The sequence below is a fragment of the Sinohyriopsis cumingii genome, chromosome 8 (genome assembly GCF_028554795.1).
Source record: "Sinohyriopsis cumingii isolate HCF-2022 chromosome 8, ASM2855479v2, whole genome shotgun sequence".
Lineage (NCBI taxonomy): Eukaryota > Metazoa > Mollusca > Bivalvia > Unionida > Unionidae > Sinohyriopsis > Sinohyriopsis cumingii.
In genome coordinates, this window is record NC_142968.1 from 100,089,864 (window position 1) to 100,115,111 (window position 25,248).

The 25,248-nt window shown below is 33.7% G+C and overlaps 1 protein-coding gene across 2 annotated transcripts in view; it reads right to left on the bottom strand.

Annotated features, from left to right (window-relative positions):
* LOC149794233 (transmembrane protein 145-like) overlaps positions 1-25,248 on the bottom strand; it is a 70,252-nt gene that overhangs the window by 12,500 nt on the left and 32,504 nt on the right. For both annotated transcript variants that reach the window (XM_089968353.1, XM_089968352.1), the window contains 7 exons: positions 24,308-24,398; positions 20,320-20,391; positions 19,234-19,389; positions 10,328-10,500; positions 7,829-8,001; positions 4,804-4,924; positions 787-846 (listed from right to left, as the gene is read on the bottom strand). In XM_089968353.1, the coding sequence (XP_089824479.1) occupies positions 787-846; positions 4,804-4,924; positions 7,829-8,001; positions 10,328-10,500; positions 19,234-19,389; positions 20,320-20,391; positions 24,308-24,398 (846 nt within the window). The remainder of the gene's footprint in view (positions 1-786; positions 847-4,803; positions 4,925-7,828; positions 8,002-10,327; positions 10,501-19,233; positions 19,390-20,319; positions 20,392-24,307; positions 24,399-25,248) is intronic.

Consider the following 25,248-nt stretch of genomic DNA (forward strand, 5'->3'; position numbering starts at 1 on the left):
TCAAAGTCGGAATTCCAATAATGAGACCTTTTTCTCTTAGAGTACCACGATCAGAGCACACCTCCATGCTGCTCTGTACCCTACACTGGCTATCCATTTGATCCAGAATCAAACACAAAATTTGTTCTCTGTGCTATGTTTCACTGATGGACTCTAGTCAAACATACCTATCTGACCTCATCCATGTGTACACACCAGCAAGATACTTACACTCCTCTTCTGACAATTGTATACTCATTATTCCCACTATGAAAACAAAGTCATATGGACAGTGTTCTTTTGCATACCAGGGCCCAGCAATGTGGAATGAATTGCACACTGAACATAGACACAAAGACACAGTGATCCCATTCAAGAGTGCTCTCAGAACTCACTTATTTCGACTGCAAGAACAAACTTAAAGACCTAATAATGTTTCCTACCTTAAATATTCTCAGCATGTTTTCTAATTTCATGGTGTTTGTGTTTGTAATCATATCATTATATATGTTTTTTTATCTTATAGGTATTGTCTAATGTTGTAAAGCGCTTAGAGCTTCTAAAGATTAGTCGCTATACAAAGTCCTCATTATTATTATTATTATTATTATCACAATCTCAATTATGTCCATGATTGCTCACAGCATGGGATCATATCCACCTAATATAAACAAACTGCAAAGGGGCATAGTTGTGACTGTATTTTCCTCAGACTGGTGTCTTCAAATTCTCTATTCAAGATGAGACTATCACTAAGTAAAATTACAGCAATGGATAAGGCCATAGTTGGATATTAATTCAACATACCTGTGTAGTTCGAACATGATATGGAAAGTTCTTATTAGCAGCTGATGGCCTCGTTAGAATCTGAAGAAAAATATGAGTATACAGTGTAAAACATGGATATTAATAAACTTAATTGTGTACAATTAAAGAACAGGTTTATAAGGCCAGCTTTCCCAACTCTAAAATAGTATACCTCATCTTTTCACTGTCCTGAGAGTCCATGTAATTTATAAGGTTACATTTTCATTCCATAAGGGGTGGCCTCAAAGTAAGGTGACCACTGTACTACAGTAGCCCTGTCTTGAATGATTCCCTCAACTGGATGTCACCATATTTACCCCTCATGAGTGAACGCATATTGTGGTTTACAGATGGAAATCTAAAAAGTATTTGTTGATTTCTGAATTCAAAACCTTGATATTGATTCCAACATGCTGAAAAAGTATTTACCTTTCAACCATCCAACTGCAAACTGCACAGACACAGACCTTCTGTCACATAAGGTGCATGCAGATCAGACTCAATGCAGTTGCTTAGGACAAATCAGTAGTCACATTATGTGATAGCAGATCAGGGTCTATGCTGTTGGTTAGGACAAATCAGTAGTCATATTATGTGATAGCAGATCAGGGTCTATGCTGTTGGTTAGGACTAATCAGTAGTCACACTATGTGATGGCAGATCAAGGTCTATGCTGTTGGTTAGGACTAATCAGTAGTCACATTATGTGATGGCAGATCAAGGTCTATGCTGTTGGTTAGGACAAATCAGTAGTCACATTATGTGATAGCAGATCAGGGTCTATGCTGTTGGTTAGGACTAATCACTAGTGACATTATGCGATGGCAGATCAGGGTCTATGCTGTTGGTTAGGACAAATCAGTAGTCACATTATGATTGCAAATCAGGGTCTATGCTGTTGGTTAGGACTAATCAGTAGTCACATTATGTGATGGCAGATCAGGGTCTATGCTGTTGGCTGATGGACCTGACTTATAAGTGAGTATATACAGTACATAAAGGCAATTAAATAAACAAGGAAAAGAAATAAAACAAACAAACAAAAAAAAACACAATCAGAAGTAGTGCTAATTGATTGTGAACAAAAATCTACAGATAAGCAACTTATGATATCTTAGACTTTGTTTTTCTTTCACACATATCAGCGATTTTCAAATCCACTTGGCCAACTCCTGGGACAAGCTTTAATTTGGTTTGGGCAAACACAAGTTTGCAAAGCAATTGCCCATGGGCAAGTCCCCAAAAAATGAGATCCTCCAAAAGATAGAAGAAATTTTATTTAATGTCTGTGGTCTGGGTAAATACATAAAATACTAACTCCATACTTTACTGACAGTTTTTTCATCTAATGCCTGTGTCATTTCCAACTTGTAATCAATGTCAAGGTTAGTTTTGCATTTTCTCACACAAACATGGTAATGTGAATACGGACTTTTTAAAGAAAGTGTTGACAAATAAGGAACAAATATTTATATTTTAACTTGTCAGTTAAAATTTACTTATAATATTTGCATCTAATCAGGATCTGTACACTTTCAGATCCTAAGTTAGCCTCAGGCAGTTTTCTGTTTGCTGACTCACAACAACTGGCTTTTCAAAAATTGTTTTGATGCATGTCACCAATTTTATGGCAAGTAGGTGTAAGTTGTTGATATTACAACTTTAGAGATTTCTTTGATAAGCATGTTCAGAAATAAATGGCACCCCTCCTTAACATTTAACCACCAGGACAATTTCATTCAAAGCATGACTGATGTTACAAACATGTAGCATTCATGATTGGTGTCTATTATCTTTTGTTTACATGATAATTACAGGAGACTGACAGAACCTTACTACTTGGCAAACAAGTAAATGGACAAAAAAGTGTCCTCAAATCATTCTCAAAAGTCACATTGTTAAATATGTTGATGCATGTACATGATTTCAAGTTGACTAGATGATAATTGTTAAATAAATGGATAGCTTAAGTGTTAATAAATCCTTCAACTGTGAGCGTAAATAAATCATAACAAATGGTCTAGCATTCATTCTCTGTCTTTCAAAACTCTAGCTATTTCCAAGTCTGCTTCTACCTATCTGTTTATCTATCTATATACATGTACATGTCAGTTGTTCTTTTAATGATATCTATATTCTAACTCTTTCTAATCTACATAACTATCTACATGTATTATTTACATACATATTTTTGGATAACCTTAATTATCAGCATACAGTTTCATGGTGCCAACAAAGATAAAAAGAAAACAAAAGGTTAAATAAATATAACATTATTTCCTTAAAATACACCATTTACTCATGTTGGGTTATTATACTTTGGGCAATCTCAGATTTTCCAAGGGCAAGTTCAATTTTCCAGTGAGCTTCCTCTGGGCAAGCTGACAGTTATAAAAATTTTAAATCCTTTCATATGTATTTTATTTTTGCTACAAAACACCAGAAGCTTGTGGTCATTTATTATTTGCAATTGTTTTTAAATATGAGCTAACTGTTCAGACTGTACAGTCTAGTCTCTCACATATGTAAACAAAAATGTTTTTATTTGTTATTTAGAACAATGCTTTTAATTATAGAACACAAAGAGACTATTCTAGAATTCATTATCATTGTTTCCTACTTATATTGCAACTGGCATAACTTTTTATTGGGAAGTACTCTCTATTCATATACCGGTCTTTATGAACAGAAAACCAGGCCCAAAATCAAGGATAGAGAACCATCATGGCCAACTCTGGTTCACAAAAATACAACTTTTTTGATTAGTTTATTGAGTAATCTTGTGCTTTGATTGAGCAGAATCTATTCAGCACCAACATTTCATATATTGTGAATACATTTATTTTACATGGTAAAAACGTTCCATGTTTTTTGACCAATTCAAGAATTGTGATAAGGGACCTATTGTTTCCAATGAGGAAAACTACAAAATCCATGAAAAGTTATACTGCATGGAAAATGGTGAATTTGTCTGTATAATCCTATGATAATGCACTATGCTCCATTGATACCAATAATATGTATTAATATGTATTAATAAAAATAATTCTTTCAAAAAAAAATTTTTCTTGATTTGAATGTTTTGTCATTTATAATGATTGGGAATAAAAAAATAAAAATCTTAGTGGATATTATTTACTTCAGTGTCCAGCCTGGCTCCAAGTTAACACTAATTCACTATTGAGATGAGTGGTTTTTCTGATGGATACCTAAAACCCAGCCATCACCAATCCATTTGAGCAGCTGAAAATTACTGCTGGTTGCTATCATAATTGTTAAGAAGTGGTCATCAGTTGAAATTTCCTTTAATGCTTAACTGATCTAATTACTGTGTTAATTGAGTATCTAATTAACAACATCCTGCACTTGATGAGGTATCAATAAATACTTGTGGCACAAATGGACAGGTGGAAAACCACTCATCCATTCATCAAATAAATTAGTGTGACTGCAGCAAAGTGCTCTGAAGCACTGATTCATTACTGATAATATTAAAAGGAATCGGGTCTCGGGTTATTATTAAATCAATTGTACAACTGTAAACATGTGGAATTATTTTCAACATGTACAGCTGATTCCAAAATGGCAAAAATTAGATGATGACAAGACTTAATGTGATGTCAAATATGACCAAAAGAAAAGACTAAGAAATTACCAACTTTGCTAAAATGAACACAAACGGCTGAAGTATGATCTGAAGAAGCTATGATTTTGTGAGATTTCTGGACTAAGTGTTCAAAGAAATACAAAAGTGCATGGCGTACTTCATTTGTGAGCCTTGTAGGTGAAATACAGTTGTTATTGTTTTGAGTTGATGTAAGGAATAATAACTGTTGAATTATAAACTAAACTGGCCTCTGACTGATTTTGGCAGATTAATCAAATTTATACAGGATCAGAAAATCTTTTATTTGTGATCCTGTGGGTCAGGGAAAAAAAACCCTAACTTTTAACCCTGTGTCTGGTAATGCTCAGTTTCTAAGTACATGTATATAAGAAATTCAAAGTTAGACATACCAAAAAGAAGGTGTGCCCACAAAAAGCAACAAAGGCTTCCACTCCGAAAACAGTTTTTTCTCTTGTCCATTCTGCCATTACCAGCACAGCTAGAAGGACGACTATAGGACCAGCCCAAAACCTGAAAATAAGAATTTTAAAATTAATGACAGAAATTATGGTAACAGAAGATATTCTAATAATGTCCAATTTCTACATTTAACAGCTTGAAGAAGTTCCACTTGTTGATTATTTCAGTTTGAATATCATGGACTACTGTTGATATATATTCTTTGAGGTCATATTTTCAAAGGTTTTTACTCAGTTAAAGACCTGGATTTCATGTGAATATTTATGGTAAATTCATCGATAATTTATCTCATTTGGTACAGTAACAACTGTGCAAGGCGGCCACCTTTGAGACTGGATAAACTGGCTTTAATGTAGAGTTGTTTGTTTTATAGAGATTCACTTTGTATGTAATATGTTATATAGAGTATTTAAAAAGGTGGCTGTCTTATAAAGGTGACTGTCTTTGAGAGGTAGCTGCTACAACAGGTATGACTATTTGATGCCTGTAAAGCAACAATGTTGATTACTTTATTTCTGTTGGTATTATGTTGAGAGATTCACAAGCTTTAGCAAAGTCCACCATAATTGGTGCCTCGTGAATAAAAGTGAATTTCCATTGAGCAGATATGACAAAAGAGTACCAAAAATGGCACATTTTACTTCCACCCCCTGTTTAATAGTCCTCTAGTACACACTATGAAGATATGGTTGTTTGGAGATTATTAGTCAGTGGGTCTCAGTGCCCTTGACCTTTGGTTGATGTAGGTTGTCTTGAACTAAACTCATTGTCCATCAACCAATATTTTCCTATTAGACTGAACATGAACATAACCTCTGACCTTCAGACTCACAAATATGTACATTTATTTATGCATCCTTTTTACCCCAAAATAAATGGGCCTCTTCTAAATTTGGTTTCTGTATGTGTTCTAGAACGAAAGTAATTAAAAACAATGTTTCTTATGCAATTACTGTGACCTTGTCCTTGACTTTGACTCCATAACTAATAGGCTTTTTCCTTTCTCCAAATGCAAGTCATGCAAAAGCTTTAGTGAAAGTACATGGTCAATAAATGTCATTTGTGTGAGGAAATCATTTCTTTTTCTCTCACAGTGACCCTGACTTAAAACTTTTGTCAATCAAACTTCTTCCTTACCCCACATGCAAGCCATCCACCAAAGTTTGTTCCAGGTCTGTGATGAAGAACTAGTGTTATTATGCATAAACCATTTTTCTTCTTTCAATTACAATGACTCTGAGCTTTTGACCCCAAAATCGTAAGGTTCTTTCCTGACCCAATGTGCAAGTCATTCACAAAATTTGGTCCAGGTCTTTGATGCAATACTGATATTATTTTGAGTAAGCCATTTATATTTTTTGATTTGTGGTGATGCTGATCTCTGACCATTTGATGACAAATCAATAGGTTTCTTCTTTACCCCAAGTACAAGCTATACACAAAGTTTGGGCATGGTATGTGATGTAGAACTAATGTTACTGTGACTCTGACCTTTGACCTAAATACTGATAACATTTTTCCTTACCTAAAGTGCAAGCCATCTACAAAGTTTTGTAACTGCAGATGGTAGAGCACTCATGTGGAAACCATTTTCATTCTTTCAGTAGTGGTCACCATTGACCTTTTGACCCGAAATCAATTGGCTTCTTCCTTACCCTAAATGCACACCATCCACAAAGTTTGTGGATTGTTGACAACTTTAAGTTTTGGTGCAGAAACAAAACTGGCAACTGATGGATCGACAATATGACAACATAAGATGCTGCACGTTATGGCTGGGAGAAAAAAATATTGTCAAGGATGACTGATTGTGAAATGTTGGAATATTACACTTTTAATATTAATAATTTAAGGGTCCAAGCAATCCAAAATGAAATGAAAAGTAAGCATTTTAAGATTTATTCAATTTGCACAGGCTGAAGATCATCTTATTAAATGCAAAAAAGAATATGTATTTAGTGAGTAGATTTTTCTTTTATGTGAAGCACAATTATTGAGATTATGATCCAAATTGATGAAGATTTCCTAAGATCTCATAAACTTCTCACTGACCTTGTTGTTTTATCACAGGACTGATATTCCATTTATTAAAACTTTATAAGAATGTTTCATTTCCGATATTGGTACAACTACATGACTTTAATCCAATCGTTTTTACAGTTCAAAGCAGTAAGTTACAACTGAATAAAAAATCTGATTATATCAATGATGTCATAATTTAATTAAAACGTCAATTCAAACTTAGCATTAAAATCATTGATTTTACAAAAAAGGATTGTCTTAAAAGATTCTGACAGAAAATCATATGTCCAAATCACAAAAGTGTGTGAGGTTGCACAGCCATTCTTACAAAATAAGAATCCAGGTAAATTTTGCACAAAAAATGATCTAGTATACATAATTACAACATGATTATATAATGATTGGCAAAAAAATATTTAAACAAAATAAAAATGATAATTGCAAACCTTGACAACATGAAAGCACTGTTATTTTGAACAGGTAAATGAATGTATAATTTAGAGAGATGATGGAAGATGTACAAATTCCTGTACAAACCAATCATTTTTTAAATTCATTTTGGGTCATTTTCTGCAAAAACAGAGCTCATAAAAAATGAGTAATCATAATACCTTGCAGAAAATTAATACTCATAATACCATGGAGAAAATTAATACTCATAATACCATGGAGAAAATTAGTATTCATAATACCATAGAAAATTAGTACTCATAACACCATGGAAAAAATTGGTACTTATAATACCATGGAGAAAATTAGTACCTGTAATACCATGAAGAAAATTACCCACAATGACTAAATAGAGTTAGAGTTATCGTTTTTAACGTGTTGAAGTATTTTTCCCCAAAATTGGAATTATGTATGTATTAGACCATCTTGAAATTCATTATGCAAACTTGGGACAATCTGACACATAAAAATTAGACAACTTACCATAATGTATAGAAGATAAAAAATGGAATGAAAAATATTTTCTTCTTGGGATAATGCTTGATTGTAAAGATGAAGGAATAAAGGAACATCATCCAACCAATAATTCGCATTGCAATGAGTCCATAGCCTGGTGGACTCTCATATATATATAACACCTTACCGGGGTCAAAGAACTGAAATGTGCAAAAATAAATTGTGAAAGACACATCATTACAATAAGCTGAAGAGAGTTGGAGCTTAAGAAATTATGAGTTTGCTATTTTTCCTTATGGGCAAGTGACTTCGACTTTTACTTGTCCTGCAATGTTAAGGTTGTATATTTTTATTTAATGTCAGTTTGGTTATGATTATGTGAGTGTTTGTGCTTGCACATATGTGTATGTGTGTAGGGATGATATTTGACAAAGTTAAGCCTACCAACTATTTTTTCTTTGTAAGTTTATTAAATGTTTTGAAGAAAACAGAAAAGTTATTTTCTTTCATTCAGATTTGAATTCCCAATAATTTTATATAGGCTAACATAAAAAAGATAGCATATTTTGAGTTGGAAGGGATTTTAAAATGCTTGAGCAGATCAACATCTGTTTGTACAAACTTAAAAGGCCATCATACCAAAATGCTTTCTGTCAAATTTCATCAAATTCTATGGACTGCTTTTTAATATTTTTTGTTATGGCAGATATATTAGGTCATATATTAGTTACTGAAAAGAACTTTTTTTCAAAGTTTTTCTATCTTTAGTATCTGTAATTACATTTGATGGCAGATCTACATTGTTTGTACATATCTGGGAGTATTCCTGCATAGATGCTACTGCCAAAGTGGGGAAAAAAACTGGTTCATCAGGTTGTGAGAAGAAACTGACAATAGAAATATTGATGGATGATGGACAGACAAATGAAGACACCTGATGGATGGACAAAGGATGACAACCAACAATGCCATAAGCTAACCTGGCCATACTGACTGGTGAACTAACTAAAATAATAAGCCAACTTGGTCATATGGATAAATGAACAATAAGCTAACTTGGCCATATGGACAGGTACATTAATTAAAACAATAAGCTAACTTGGCCATTTGGACAGGTGCATTAATTAAAACAAAAAGTTAACTTGGCAATATGGACAGGTGCATTAATTAAAACAATAAGTTAACTTGGCCATATGGACAGGTGCATTAATTAAAACAATAAGCAAACCTGGCCATGTGGACAAGTGAGCTAATTAAAACAATATTTTGACAATTAAAATGTTTTCTTTTATTGTATTCATAATTTTGTTACAAATTTTGGGTTTTCTGAATTAGATGTCAAAATCTCAGCTGAAATAAAAATAGCTGTTACCTTAAGGTCTACTGCACACTACATCATTTTTGCAAAACACTGCTTATCGAAACAGTACAACGTTAAGGGAAATGGTGTTAAACCCAAAAACAACAGATACCTGCACCTTACTCTAAATGCACTGCCATCCAGAAAGTTTAGAGTAAGTTTATGATACAGAGCTAACATTATTCTGTGCAAACCATTTGCCTTCTTTCAGTCACAGTGAATCTGACCTTTGACCTTCTTGCACCTAAAGTAATCAGATTTTGGGGTTGAAAAACTGATTAACTTAAGTGGAATAAATCCACCAAGTTTAGTTTGTATCTATAATGTTGAATTAATGTTACTGTGATGAAATCTTTTCTTCTTTCAGTTACAGTGACCTTGACCTTTTGACTATTTGACATAAAATTGATAGACTTCTCCCTTTCCTCCAATGCAAACCAATTGCAAAGTTTGGTAATACTAGATAGTGGACAACACAACTTATTGTGCAGAAACAAAATAGAGAAAAGGCAGACAGACATATGGAAGAACATTATAACATGGTAACTATGATCTATCTAACCGTCCTGTGGCAGACATGTCCGTATTAGAAGCAAAAACTTAACTTTGAATAAAGCATTTTTTGCCTTTAATTTACTACAGGCAATGCTTTGCAAAATGATGTAGCACAGCAAAGACTCTGAAGTCATAACTATTTTTCTCAAGTAGTTGTCTTGCCTGAACACCTAATTTCTACAAATACTTTGACCAATTATTATTACTGGCCAACACATAAAGGTACTACAAACACTTTGACCAGCTATTATTACTGGCTTACACATAAAATCATAACAAAATACTGACCAGCTATTTTTACTGGCTAACACATAAAGGTACTACAAACACTCTGACCAGTTATTATTACTGGCTAACACGTAAAGTCACTACAAACACTGACCAGCTATTGTTACTGGTTAACAGAGAAAGCCACTACAAACACTCTGACCAGCTATTGTTACTGGTTAACAGAGAAAGCCACTACAAATGAAAACCCAAAGTATTCAGCATGTTCATGTCATGTGATGGTAAGATTGTTTATAATGATCATACAAATTTCTTACATATAATATCATACTGTATTTTACAGTTTCGTGCACATAAATGATAATTATTTAGGCAATACTTACAAACGGTTCCCAAATAATAAGTATTGCATATGCAAAAACATAAAGAGTAAAGAAGATGGCCACTTTGATTGTGCTGATGTTAGTAAGGCGCCCTCTGGTGATGGTGTATCCCTTCGCCATTAAAACCAGCAATAGGAGAAAGGATATTTGATACAAGGATTCAAACACATGACCTGAAATTTAAACAAAATGTAAAAAAGTGAAACCTGTTTTAATGGACAGAACCATAGAAAGGATACCTGTTCATCAAGGATAGTCACAACTGTAAATTACTTTTCTTACATTTATTAAAAGATCTAAGATTTATATACAGAACACAAAGACATTTAATCATCTCTTGAGCACCCTATACAGTGGTCCCCCTCTTGATATACCACTCCCAAGAGAGTGCATGTTGCCTGACACTACAATAATAATAATAATAATAATAATAATGAGGACTTTGTATAGCACCTAATCTTTAGAAGCTCTAAGTGCTTTACAACATTAGACAACACCCATATGGTAAAAAACATATATAATGATATGATTACAAACACAAACACCATGAAATTAGAAAACATAAAAAAACATGCTGAGAATATTTAAGGCAGGAAACATTATTAGGTCTTTATGTTTGTTCTTGCAGTCGAAATAAATGAGTTTTGAGAGCACTCTTGAATGTGATCACTGTGACTTTGTGTCTAACTTCAGTGGGCAATTCATTCCACATTGCTGGGCCCTGGTATGCAAAAGAATGCTGTCCATATGACTTTGTTTTTATAGTGGGAATAATGAGTATATGATTGTCAGAAGAGGAGCGTAAGTATCTTGCTGGTGTGTGCACATGGATGAGGTCGGATAGGTATGTTGGACTAGAGTCCATCAGTGAAACGTAGCACAGAGAACAAATTTTGTGTTTGATTCTGGATCAAATGGATAGCCAGTGTAGGGTACAGATCAGCAGGGAGGTGTGCTCTGATTGTGGTACTCCGAGCAGCTGTGTTTTGAAGTTTTTGGAGTAGATATTGAGATGAACCAGACAGAATTGAGTTACAATAGTCCAGTCTTGAAAGTACTAATGAACACACAAGTGTTTTAGTGGCATCAACTGAAAGATATTTGTGAATGGAGCTGATGCATCTCAGCTCAAGATATGCAGCCTTGCATATGTTCATGACATGTTGGTGCAATGTGAGAGTACTGTCCAGAGTAACACCTAGGTTTCGTACTGATTGTATGAATTTAATGTTGGTGTTGCAGATATTTATTGTTTGAGGTAAAGGATGTGAATGAGAAAGTATTTGTGTAGAACCTCTCTAAAAAAATCCACCCCTTCTGCCAAAACATCATGGTATCTTATGACATGTGGTCTCTCCTGACAGGTGGTCTCTCATGACAGGTCATAACAGGATATAATGAATTAATTTGTGCACTGATAATCTAATCCTTCAATACAGACAGTCTCTCAAAGCAGTGGTCTTTAAAGAAAGATTTTACTATAGTATATATGTACGAGTTTATATCACTTGCTTATCAGTGCAGAAGGGTGGCCTTACAAGAGGGGAATCAGTGTACAGAGTTTACTTAACTAGATTTTTCTGTAATATATATATGGGAAAAAAAGAGTACAGTCAGAACAGGGCTCAAATCCAGGACCTTCATAATTCAAGATGGGCACCCTACAAATTCTGCTGAGTCAATGCATGTAACCCATTCCTGCAGCATATTCCCCTTAGTTTTCAAAGACATGTCCTTGTGACTCCATTATCAATGATCACATAGAAATTATCTATACTCATGCAAACCCAAACTGTTTATGAGTATGGTAAGTCTATACTGTATCATGCCTTGATTAATATCAAATGTCATAGGGGAAATATTCACAGCCAGACTATGATCTCCTTAACTCAAGATGAGCATTCTCCCATGTGAGCTATCAAAGCCGATGCACCTGTCTCTTCCTGAGACATAGTTCCCCTGCCTTTTAAAGATATGTCCTACAGGGGACGCTCACCAGTTAATATGTACTTTTGAGAGAGTGACATATGTAAGGTGAGGTTGTTCGCATTTAAAACATGCACAATGGAGAGAATGTTGGCACACCTCTATGCTTCATTAATGTAATGTGGATGATATTTCTTTGGATATTGTACTTTTGGAAATTGTACATGATTTAAGCACACTGCTAACTAAAATGACTGCTCCCTTGTGCTAAAAAATCAGCCTGAATTAGGCTAAAGTACACTATACATAGCAGCTATTAAAATAGGGAAAATGAATTTTGCCAGACTAGACAATACCAACTTTTGAAAGTGCAATGAATGAATTACCAAATATATAAAATGTAAAAAAAGTTATCGGCTCCTTTTTATACAATTTACCTCTGAAGTTCAGGAAGTGAAAATGACCAAGTAGAGCTAGCACTTTTTTGAAAGGTGCACATCTGAAGTAAGGCCAAGCTGTATACTCTATAACCCACAGTACACCCATCAATCATACATGAAAATAAAGGGAATGAAAGGTTCTTTGAATTATACCTAAGATATACAAGGTCTTTTTTAAATAGCCAGTATAACCAGTGAGGAAAGCTGGGGAAATTCTTTTTCTTTAAAATTCTAACACTATGCAAAATACGAAACTGTAGAGCGCCACCTAATGTCTCCATTATCTGTAGTCACTAAATCTACCTCCTCTGCTGAAAGCAAAGCTCTTGATGAGGTCTTCATGAATATAATTCCCACCATAGTCACCAAATGTCAAAGAGAAAACATTTCCAGCTGGATGAGAGCTTAAACCCAGATTCTAGTTGGGTACTCTAATACTGGAGCTCTGTGTGTCAATGGAACTGATCAATTACTGTGGCATATTCCTCATGGTTTTCAAAGACATTGTATATCATATTTCTGTGGTTGATATGTCTTGTATAAACAAAAATCAAGAATCATTAATTCCTGTTTTATAAAATGAATTTTATAATATTCCTTGGTCCTAATATTTTAAAATTAGCACAAAAACATAAAAATGCAACAAAAATGGTGTCTTTAGTTCATTAGACAAAATACTTTTTTTAGACAAAAAAAAACACATGAAAAGATCAATTTCTTCAAAATAACTTTTTAAAAACAGTGTTGAGAAATTTATTTCATACTTTTACCTCAATAAAGTGACTGGATGGACACAGAAATATGGGGAACTAGGCTGGCAGATGGATGAACGAATGGATATATGGAAAATACATTCTATCAATGATTAGTATTGTATGACACAAGCACAAATTCAGACTCAGATTAAAATGTCAGGGAATCCATGGCAATCTTATAACACCATCTGGTGTGCAGGTGTGTAGTGATGCACTCTGCTTGAGCTGGCAGGGGGACATTGTATGTAACTCTGTCTCCTACAATTATAAAGACATGGGGCTTTTTTTAAATTTACGGGGGCATGAACCAGGGTTCACTCAAGGTACAACACTGTGTAAGAGTGCAAAAACCTTTTAGCAAAGACTGCAGATGCCAATTTAATCAGAACACAAGAAACTTTGATGTCATATAATAAAAGCAAATACTTCAATTTTAAATCAATTTTCTATTCACATTTTCTTATTAACACATCCATATATTAAGATAATTAAATTTATAAAACACACTTAAGATCCATTTGTGACACTAACTTAATCCACAAAGTAACAAGACGAATGGCAAACTTGGTCACAAATTGCAAAAAAATCATGATATTTCAGGTGCATTTTTGCAGCTTACCTCATATGAGGAATCACTGCTTACATCTAAGGCATATCAGACTCTCCAATAAATATGGCAACATAATCAATGTAAAGATGACAGACGTTAATAGGAATCTTCACCCAAAAAGTGAATATTAAACATTAAAATATATCATGAAAACCTACCAGTAGGTTACAGAGAACAACTTAATGAATACTCTTAACAGAGATCTCGGAAGCGCTTAATTATGCGTATTTGGATGCCAATTTTTGATCTGGGACGCAGAAAATTGCTGAGGCGAGAGTCCTCCATATGCATATAATTGGTGTTTGGCAAAATTCAAAGACTTGCCAGTCCTGCTTCAGCCACCTGCTTTGTGGGAAAATGTGTTGATCAATTAGCTGTGCTGATATTTACAATGACAGAATTCAGTGACTGAAAGACCCCTTGATACATACATGTTGCCATTTTATAAGAGTACATAAAAAAGAACATGATGCAATAGCTGGGCGGCAAGTTCAAAGGCTTTGACTGGCAGCCAGGTGGGAAATGTACTGATATTTACAGTGATTGAATTCAGAGGCAGAAAGACCCAGAGATGTACATGTGGTCATTTATATAAGTACATCAAATAAACAACTTTAGCTTTTGTTATTGTGTTCATTTCCAAATGTAGTGGAATAAGCAGTGCACGTGACCTCAGAATCAAGACATGTTCAGACTTAGACAAAATGCCATTCGTAAGTGGTTGACAAGTCACCTAAAACTGTAAACTTCACCTTCTTCTGTTAGGAAAGCGAAAACGACTTCACCCTGTGATTATTTAAGAGGTACATTGACTGACCATACCATTTTTTTTTCTAATGCCCCTCGCCTTAGCCCAGTTCTAGTGTTGCAGCGAAATGTATTCATCAAAGCATCAGTAGCTAGGCATAATTTTTATATCAATTACGTTGACAAACTCACCCATTCACAGGCATCATGTTTTGATAGCTGATTGACCATTAACCCTTTTCTGACTAAGGTAGAAATTATCAATTTCCTGCATGCTATCCTTTGATGATAAAACATACAAACTTGTGTTTTAAAATCACAATCGGTGATCTGGATATATATTAACTGCTTCTTATACACTATTTCATCATAAAATTAGTTTGAAACTGTAAATGAACCAGTAGACCTAACGGGAAATAATGACGGACTTTGCTAAGTCTGGGATGTACCAGTTTAATAGATTGTCTGTTTTCTTAAATCATCGGGCAAATATATTCAGAAAAAATATACAAATCATTGAAACCAAAGCCTAGGTATTATTTTATTAAAGATTTAACTTTAAAATGTAAATTAAATCAGAAGCGTATGAGATAATGCTATGTTGTCGAATTCGCGAGATGCGCTTTAAGGTCTAAGCTGTTTTCTGACTTGACAGGTATTTGTGAAAATACGGAAAAAAACAGCAAATCAGATACTATTTATTTTCCTAAAATTACTACAAGTATTTATACAAATAAATAAACCATAAATTTGCGATCCTGTCAATGGACTGTTGTAATGAAGCTATATTATAGTGAGTGATTCCATTATGAAAACCTCTCCATCTAAAAATAGATGCACTCACGTTTGTGTTGATTCTGTAGGAAAGAAGGGACTGCAACTTTTGATGGTGGGACTCCTATTTTTACCAAAATGGGAGTCCTGGACTCCTAGTTTTAAAATCCTAGCAAGATCTCTGCTCTTAACATGCATCCCATGTGATAAAACTTAAATAGGATTCATGCAGAACATCCCCTTTATAGAATGGAACAATAATTGACCTACAGAAACTATGAAGGCACCCATTTTTATGTTCATCATCGGACCTGATTACAATCATCATCAACTAACAAATGAGAATATCAAAATTCTAGCCCAATGAATGTGTGTTATTTTTTCTGATCAAATAAAGTATTGATGAGTGTCCTCAGATTTTAAGTTTTGTTTGTTTAGGTTTGGGTCAAAAGCCTCCAAAATTTGCTATGTCAAAAATTGATCATGTGAGTTCATTTTCCATGTCTTTACATTTGAATTATGAAGTATCTGATGCAAAATTCTGCATTATAATCATTCCTGGTATTTGATGGTTAAATTACTGATTGGACATCTTCCCATCACATTATAATCATTCCTGGTATTTGATGGTCAAATTATTGATTGGACATCTTTCCATCACATTATCATCATTCCTGGTTATTTGATGGTTAAAATTATTCATTGGACATATTTCCATTCACATTATAATCATTCCTGGTATTTGATAGTTAAATTATTGATTGGACATCTTTCCATCACATTATAATCATTCCTGGTATTTGATGGTTAAATTATTGATTGGACATCTTTCCATCACATTATAATCATTCCTGGTATTTGATGGTTAAATTATTGATTGGACATATTTCCATTCACATTATAATCATTCCTGGTATATGATAGTTAAATTATTGATTGGACATCTTTCCATCACATTATAATCATTCCTGGTATTTGATGGTTAAATTATTGATTGGACATCTTTCCATCACATTATAATCATTCCTGGTATTTGATGGTTAAATTATTGATTGGACATCTTTCCATCACATTATAATCATTCCTGGTATTTGATGGTCAAATTATTGATTGGACATCTTTCCATCACATTATAATCATTCCTGGTATTTGATAGTTAAATTATTGATTGGACATCTTTCCATCACATTATAATCATTCCTGGTATTTGATAGTTAAATTATTGATTGGACATCTTTCCATCACATTATAATCATTCCTGGTATTTGATGGTTAAATTATTGATTGGACATCTTTCCATCACATTATAATCATTCCTGGTATTTGATGGTTAAATTATTGATTGGACATATTTCCATTCACATTATAATCATTCCTGGTATATGATAGTTAAATTATTGATTGGACACCTTTCCATCACATTATAATCATTCCTGGTATTTGATGGTTAAATTATTGATTGGACACCTTTCCATCACATTATAATCATTCCTGGTATTTGATGGTTAAATTATTGATTGGACATCTTTCCATCACATTATAATCATTCCTGGTATTTGATGGTCAAATTATTGATTGGACATCTTTCCATCACATTATAATCATTCCTGGTATTTGATGGTCAAATTATTGATTGGACATCTTTCCATCACATTATCATCATTCCTGGTATTTGATGGTTAAATTATTGATTGGACATCTTTCCATCACATTATAATCATTCCTGGTATTTGATGGTTAAATTATTGATTGGAAATCTTTCCATCACATTATAATCATTCCTGGTATTTGATGGTCAAATTATTGATTGGAAATCTTTCCATCACATTATAATCATTCCTGGTATTTGATAGTTAAATTATTGATTGGACATCTTTCCATCGCATTTTAATCATTCCTGGTATTTGATGGTTACATTATTGATTGGACATCTTTCCATCACATTATAATCATTCCTGGTATTTGATGGTTAAATTATTGATTGGACATCTTTCCATCACATTATAAGCATTCCTGGTATTTGATGGTTACATTATTGATTGGACATCTTTCCATCACATTATAATCATTCCTGGTATTTGATGGTTAAATTATTGATTGGAAATCTTTCCATCACATTATAATCATTCCTGGTATTTGATGGTCAAATTATTGATTGGAAATCTTTCCATCACATTATAATCATTCCTGGTATTTGATAGTTAAATTATTGATTGGACATCTTTCCATCACATTATAATCATTCCTGGCATTTGATGGTTAAATTATTGATTGGAAATCTTTCCATCACATTATAATCATTCTTGGTATTTATGGTTAAATTACTGATTGGACATGTTTTCCATCACATTATAATCATTCCTGGTATATTATGGTTAAAATATTGATTGGACATCTTTCCATCACATTATAATCAATCCTGGTATTTGATGGTCAAATTATTGATTGGACATCTTTCCATCACATTATAATCATTCCTGGTATTTGATGGTTACATTATTGATTGGACATCTTTCCATCACATTATCATCATTCCTGGTATTTGATGGTTAAATTATTGGTTGTACATCTTTCCATCACATTATAATCATTCCTGGTATTTGATGGTTAAATTATTGATTGGACATCTTTCCATCACATTATAATCATTCCTGGTATTTGATGGTTACATTATTGATTGGACATCTTTCCATCGCATTTTAATCATTCCTGGTATTTGATGGTTACATTATTGATTGGACATCTTTCCATCACATTATAATCATTCCTGGTATTTGATGGTTAAATTATTGATTGGACATCTTTCCATCACATTATAATCATTCCTGGTATTTGATGGTTAAATTATTGATTGGACATCTTTCCATCACATTATAATCATTCCTGGTATTTGATGGTTACATTATTGATTGGACATCTTTCCATCAAATTATAGTCATTCCTGGTATTTGATAGTTAAATTATTGATTGGACATCTTTCCATCACATTCTAATCATTCCTGGTATTTGATGGTTAAAATATTGATTGCACATTTTCCATCACATTCTAATCATTCCTGGTATTTGATGGTTAAATTATTGATTGGACATCTTTCCATCACATTCTAATCATTCCTGGTATTTGATAGTTAAATTATTGATTGGACATCTTTCCATCACATTCTAATCATTCCTGGTATTTGATGGTTAAAATATTGATTGCACATTTTCCATCACAATGTAATCATTCCTGGTATTTAAAATATTGATTCATGTTATAAGACCAAGATGTTGGCTTTTAAAGTTTTTTTGTTTCTATTAATAGCAGCCATATTTGATGGACAATCAGCATCATCAGTACAAACTTTTTAATGGCAGTCAATGCTACTGGATGAATGAACTTTTTATATTTATTATATAAAATGGTTCATGATTATAAATTTTGAAACATGACAGATTATTTACAAAACACAACAGACAAACGGCAATAGTTGCAAGGCCATACTGTAAGTCACATGATATAGCAAGGTGAGCTAAACACAAGACAAAACCACAAGTCACATGACCTCATAGCAAGGTGAGCTAAAAAACAAAGCCATACCATAAATCACATGACCTTATGGCCAGATGGGCAAAAAAATGCATACATAAGATAAATAAAGCTCTGTATACTACCTGCAGTTTTTACTTGTCTAAGCCTCTCTTCCATTCCATTGCTACCATAGCTACCATATCCAACGGACCACAGAAAAAGGTAGATTACCCATGTGGCCAAAGAGAACATAAAGATTTTGTATGTTGTATGAAACAGGTATCTGGCACGCAAAAGAACTGAAGAAAAAAAAGAAAATGGGTACAAGTAGTTTGTTTTATCTAGGAAATAACAATGTCTGCATGGAACACAGTGTTTCACCTGTGCTGCAGGATATGATGTACATCCACTGTATCCGAATCACAAAAAATTTATTAAAAAAGTCATCATAAGCAATCATCTCTAATAATATATGATATCCCATAATAACTGACTATCACATCCCATCCTAACTGGTTATCATCAACCTTATGAACTAAACCTAACCAATCATCTCTTATGATATGATATACCATAATAAATTGTCATCATCAGCCTAACTAAAATTAAGTGCAATGAAATAACAATGATAAAATTGAATTTAATCAACTGAAAGTGGTCAAACTCTGTGCTGTAAGAGAGCTAGTGACATACTAAGGGGCATTATAATAAGGGTCCAATGTATTGAGGATTGCTGGACGGTAAAAAGATCAACTTTGTGTATACAAATACTGAGACAATCCAAGTATTGAAACAATCAACATACCATATATATACTAGCTTAAAAGATGAGTTCAACTGCAAACTGCACAGACCCAGATCATTGGCAAGAAGCAAGTTTGGGTTTAAATTATGTCACATGTAACATGGGCACTTTGAAGACATTATGGGTTATATCATATTAAGGAAACGGGAGCTAGATGCCTTTCTAAAGGATACACTGAGGCAACTGACCTGGGCTGGACGAAATGGATAGTGAACCAACAACTGGATTATGAGTCCAGTACTCTAGGAATTAAGCTTCCCTATTGGAGTCAAAATAGCATACATAAGGGAGGATGGATGGATAAATGAATGCATAAACATAAAAATAGATGGGAAGAGTGAATCCTAGGTAGTGCTATAATAAGAATACATACATACATAAATGCACCATTAAGGTGTAAAATTTAGAACAAAACAAAACTTACCTGAGCAGATGATTGCAAGGACCATCAAAACACAGTTGGCAAGGAGAAAGGCAATGGCCATTGGTGTTATGTCTGAAAAAAGCACACATAAATTATAGAACAACAAATTTATAACAAAACTCTAAGAAACCCTAAAATTACTTTATTGTATCCTCAATTTCTTAAATTCTCATTGTAATGTATGCATTATGCTTCATTGGATATGCACATTCAGTTCAAATGAACCATAACTAAATTGATTTTGTGCTTGTAATAACTGTCTTTCATTGTATATCTTTTCTTCAGCACAAATGCATTAGATGAATACAACTACTTAGGCACTGTTCAAAAATGACAAGGCTTGATAGTGAAATAAAGGATTTTTTTTACTGATTTCAAGATAATATCAACAACAAAATCATTAGCCATTGCAATTATCATCAAAAGGTCACCATCACACACAGCATCCATATCAAAATCATCACCATCTTAATAATAAATAATAATAATAATAATAATAATAATAAAAAAAGGGATACATTTTTGAATGCAAAAACATGTCTTACTTCTCCCCACAATTACAATTAATGTCATTCTGTCAGACTTTGTTAAGTAAGGAATGGAAACATCTAGCAAGGTAAATCAAATGACATTCTGTAAAGAGTGTGACTTAGAAAGTTACTAAGTTTTTAGGTGATTGGGTAAAATGTTCTGCCCACATGTGGAAGTTATTATGTGACAAAGATATCTCTAGTATCACTGGACCAAACCTAACCTAATTTGGTTTCTGGTGACCTTAAACAACAGATCTGCAAAGTCACTAACTGATACTTGGTACAAGGGAGAGGAAGTAAACTTGTGTGTAGAATATCTTGGAAACAATTTTAAAATATGTCATCTTTAATGTTGATAATGCTGTTCTTCCTTCTAATTCAAGACATCACTAGACATCACAAACTGGTTTGGTTTCTGTGAGAACTGGAAGATCAGGTCAATTTGTGCTCTGAACCGTCTATGGTGCACTTGACAGGAGATACTGCACAGTTGGCTTGGTAAATAGAGGAGGTACTGTAGGTCTGAGATTTATGCCGTTCATGATTCTTCACTGCCTCCACAATTCTCTTCAGTTCCAAATCTGTAGCTCCAGTATGGATGAGACTGCAAAAGATGGAATGATCCTGTACAAGATTTTCCCAAGACTCAAGGTCAATGTTGAAGTGTTTCAAGGACAACTTGAGGGAATCTTTGAAGCATTTCTTCTGATCATCTTGAGCTCACTTTCCCTTCTTCACCTTACCAGCAGATCTTCTTTGATAGTCGCTCTTCTGACATTCTGGTGACATGGCCTGTCCACATCAACCCAGCAGAGTACTGATACTTGAAATGCCTACTGTATGAGCCACATCATCTGGGACACATCTTTGAAAAATCTTTTCTCCTTGTCTTGAACTAGATGTTCATGATGACTGTGGTCCATAGACTGTCACTGAAGATCTTCATGTCATTCCTGTCTTCGTAGGACTGACTCTCATCTGCCTTGTTACTCATCCATGACTTCTGCAGCTCTCTGAATTTGCATTGATGTTGTTGAAAGTTCTCTTCTTAGATGATGAAATGCTGTCTTCTAAACAGGCTCTCTGTAACCAATGTTTCTCAATCAAAAGCCTCTGTATGGCTGCATTGTTCTCATCAAACCAATCTTGATGTTTATGTTGGTGGGATCAAGGGTTTTGGATGCAACTGAATATTACACAGTCTCTGAAGGATGCCGTGTTTTCATTGAAATTATCGGAGTTCATATAGACTGTATCAAGTTGGCTGCACAGTTCTTTGATAAATGTCTACTTCATATTTTCCTTTTCCACGTTTGAAACATTAAGCTTTTTAGGTACTCTTTACCAACTGATAATTGTGTCATTTTGAGTCACAGCGAAACATGTCTACAAATAGCACATAAAGGTCTATTTAATTTTGTCCTTTATAGATATGTGTAGTCTTTACAGATGTTAAAAAGATACAATCAAACTTTTCCACAAAATGGTAAAACATACAAGAATACTAAGAACAAATTCAAAGTTGTCCAATGACCTTGAAAATTTGATCATGGCCAAAAGACCAAATAAAGTATTGGGATTTATTAAAGGCATCTAAATGCCATTGTTCTTAAATCTCCATATCCTACTTAGTCATGCTTGATCAACATATTGGAGATATTTTGCTTACATGCCCTTTATTTGTCAGCAAGTTGATTCCATCAATAAATACAAAGTATCTTCATTTTGTCTTGAAAAATAGGACACAGCAACCACAACCTATTCCGGTCTAGGTTTTTGGATCTTCTCAAGCCATCTAAATAGGACTAGTTTGGTTCAGTGATAGTTTTATATCTCATGTTTAAAAGGTCATTGTCAGCACACAAGGTCATTATAAGCTACAAAGGTGATGGGATTCTTAAAAGGTCAGTGTCGGCACATAGGGTCATCATAAGCTATACAGTTGATGAGATTCTTAAAAGGTGATTGTCAGCACATAAGGTCATCATAAGCTATACAAGTGATGGGATGCTTAAAAGGTCAGTGTTGGTACATAAGGTCATCATAAGCTATACAGGTGATGAGATCCTCTAACGCATCTACATATCAAATTTGGTCCCGTTGAAACTGTATTGGAGATATCTTAAGTCACTTTCAAGCTGATGTCCTTTACTTAACACAAACAACGACTGTGAACATGATGTGTGTGTGTGTGTGTGTGTTTGTGTGTGTGTGTGTGTGTGTGTGTGTGTGTGTGTGTGCATGAATGTATGTATGTATGTATGTATGTATGTACTGGGTTTCGCAGCATATGAGCACAATTTGGTATTAAAAATGATAAAGTTAAACTTGCCCCCAAAAGACTCCTGTTGAAATACTAGTATATGCGCCATTATAAAAATAAATTGCAAAGAGGAACAAATTCTTAGAAAGGTCAACAAAATAAAATATATTGGTAAAAGGGTTAACACTGATACCAAAACCAAAACTCAATTCATTTAGAAATGTGAACATTTTCATTGGAGGCACATCATCAGAAAGTTTCTTCCATGATTTTGCATCAGACGGCACTGGCAAGGCATGCATTCTGGTCAAGGTATACCCTTTAGGAGGTAATCATGGGGCAGATGCAATACCAACTCCAAAATAGATCATAATCTTCAAATTGGTTTAAGAAACACTGCATAAAATGTCTGTGTGAAATGGGTCAGTGAATAATATGGTAGTATGCTCCATTCAGTTTACAGACTTTTCATTTCAAAAGTTTACAGGCATATACAAGTATAATAGACACTCAAGTGTTCTATGATAATGAGGTCATTTCAAAAGTTTACAGGCATATACAAGTATAATAGACACTCAAGTGTTCTATGATAATGAGGTCATTTCAAAAGTTTACAGGCATATACAAGTATAATAGACACTCAAGTGTTCTATGATAATGAGGTCATTTCAAAAGTTTACAGGCATATACAAGTATAATAGACACTCAAGTGTTCTATGATAAGGAGGTCATTTCAAAAGTCTACAGGCATATACAAGTATAATAGACACTCAAGTGTTCTATGATAAAGGAATGCAATTATATACAATACATGTCATGTGAATATCATGTATTTAAGTAATTACAAAATGCATCTGATGAATAGCATGTGCAGAAATTGCCTATTTCCCCATTTATAATGTGAATCTCATATATTTAAATACTTACAAAACTCATCCATTGTGTATTCTCTATGCAGGTAGTCCCCTTTTTCCTCATTTGTCATTGTGAATCTCATAACATATTTAAGTATTTTCAAAACTAATCTACTCAATATTATAAGTGCAGGTAGTCCCCTATGTCCCTATTAGTCACTTGAATCTTCTATATATTTATGTACTCAAAAACAAAACTCATCCACATATTACTATTAGTGCAGGGAGTCCCCTATGTCCCCATTTGCCATGTGAATCTCTTATATTAAAGTACTTACAAAACTCATCTGCTGAGTATTCTCTGTGAAGATAGTCCCCTATGTCCCCATTTGTCATGTGAACCTCATACTCCAAGTACATTCCTGGGGTCTGGAAAAAGTTTCAAAGTGTTATTTCCATATTTAATACTTCCTTCCTAGATCCTGTTTCTAATAGCACAAAATTCAAGTGATTATGTGACAAGAATAAGGAACAATTCTTTATCCCACTTTCACTCCAATGGACATGCTTTAAAGATTTCCTTTATAGGAATACTGTATACAGCTTATAGAATGCAGTATATGGCCTATGGAATACCATATATGGCCTATGGAATACTGTATATGACCTACATCATGCTGTATATGGCCTATGGATAGGGGTACATGAAACAATATATAATACTTTATATATCTTTTTAAAGGGTAAAAATAAAACAAATATATGTAAAATGATTCTTCATTCAAGTAAAATCGTTGTTGAAAAAACAAATCCTCATGAAAGCACATCTCATTTTATCCATGCATGGTTAATTCCAATGAACAGCATGGCATAAATAATACTACTGCCTGAAGCATATTTAATAAAACAACACTACATTTCATGTATATATACAAACTACAGCAGAATACTGAAGCTCACATTTCAATGATTTTGAGACAAAATCACTGTATGCTGGTACAAACTATTTGTTTGTCACATAAATAATGATGAAATTGTTGAATTAAATAAGTCCAACATTCTCAAAGCCATGGATAATTAGGTCCCATGTTGCACACATTTTTGTGTGATCTGCAATTATCTACTCATCATAAATTGACTTGACTGAAGAGGTTTTAAGGTTTCCATGACCTATTTAGCATAGAATTTGTGGAAACTTGTTCTTTTTTTAAGCCTTTATTTTCATATAGTCTAGTGGTTAAAACTGGTTTGTATGAGATAGGCAAAAACAAAGAAGTGC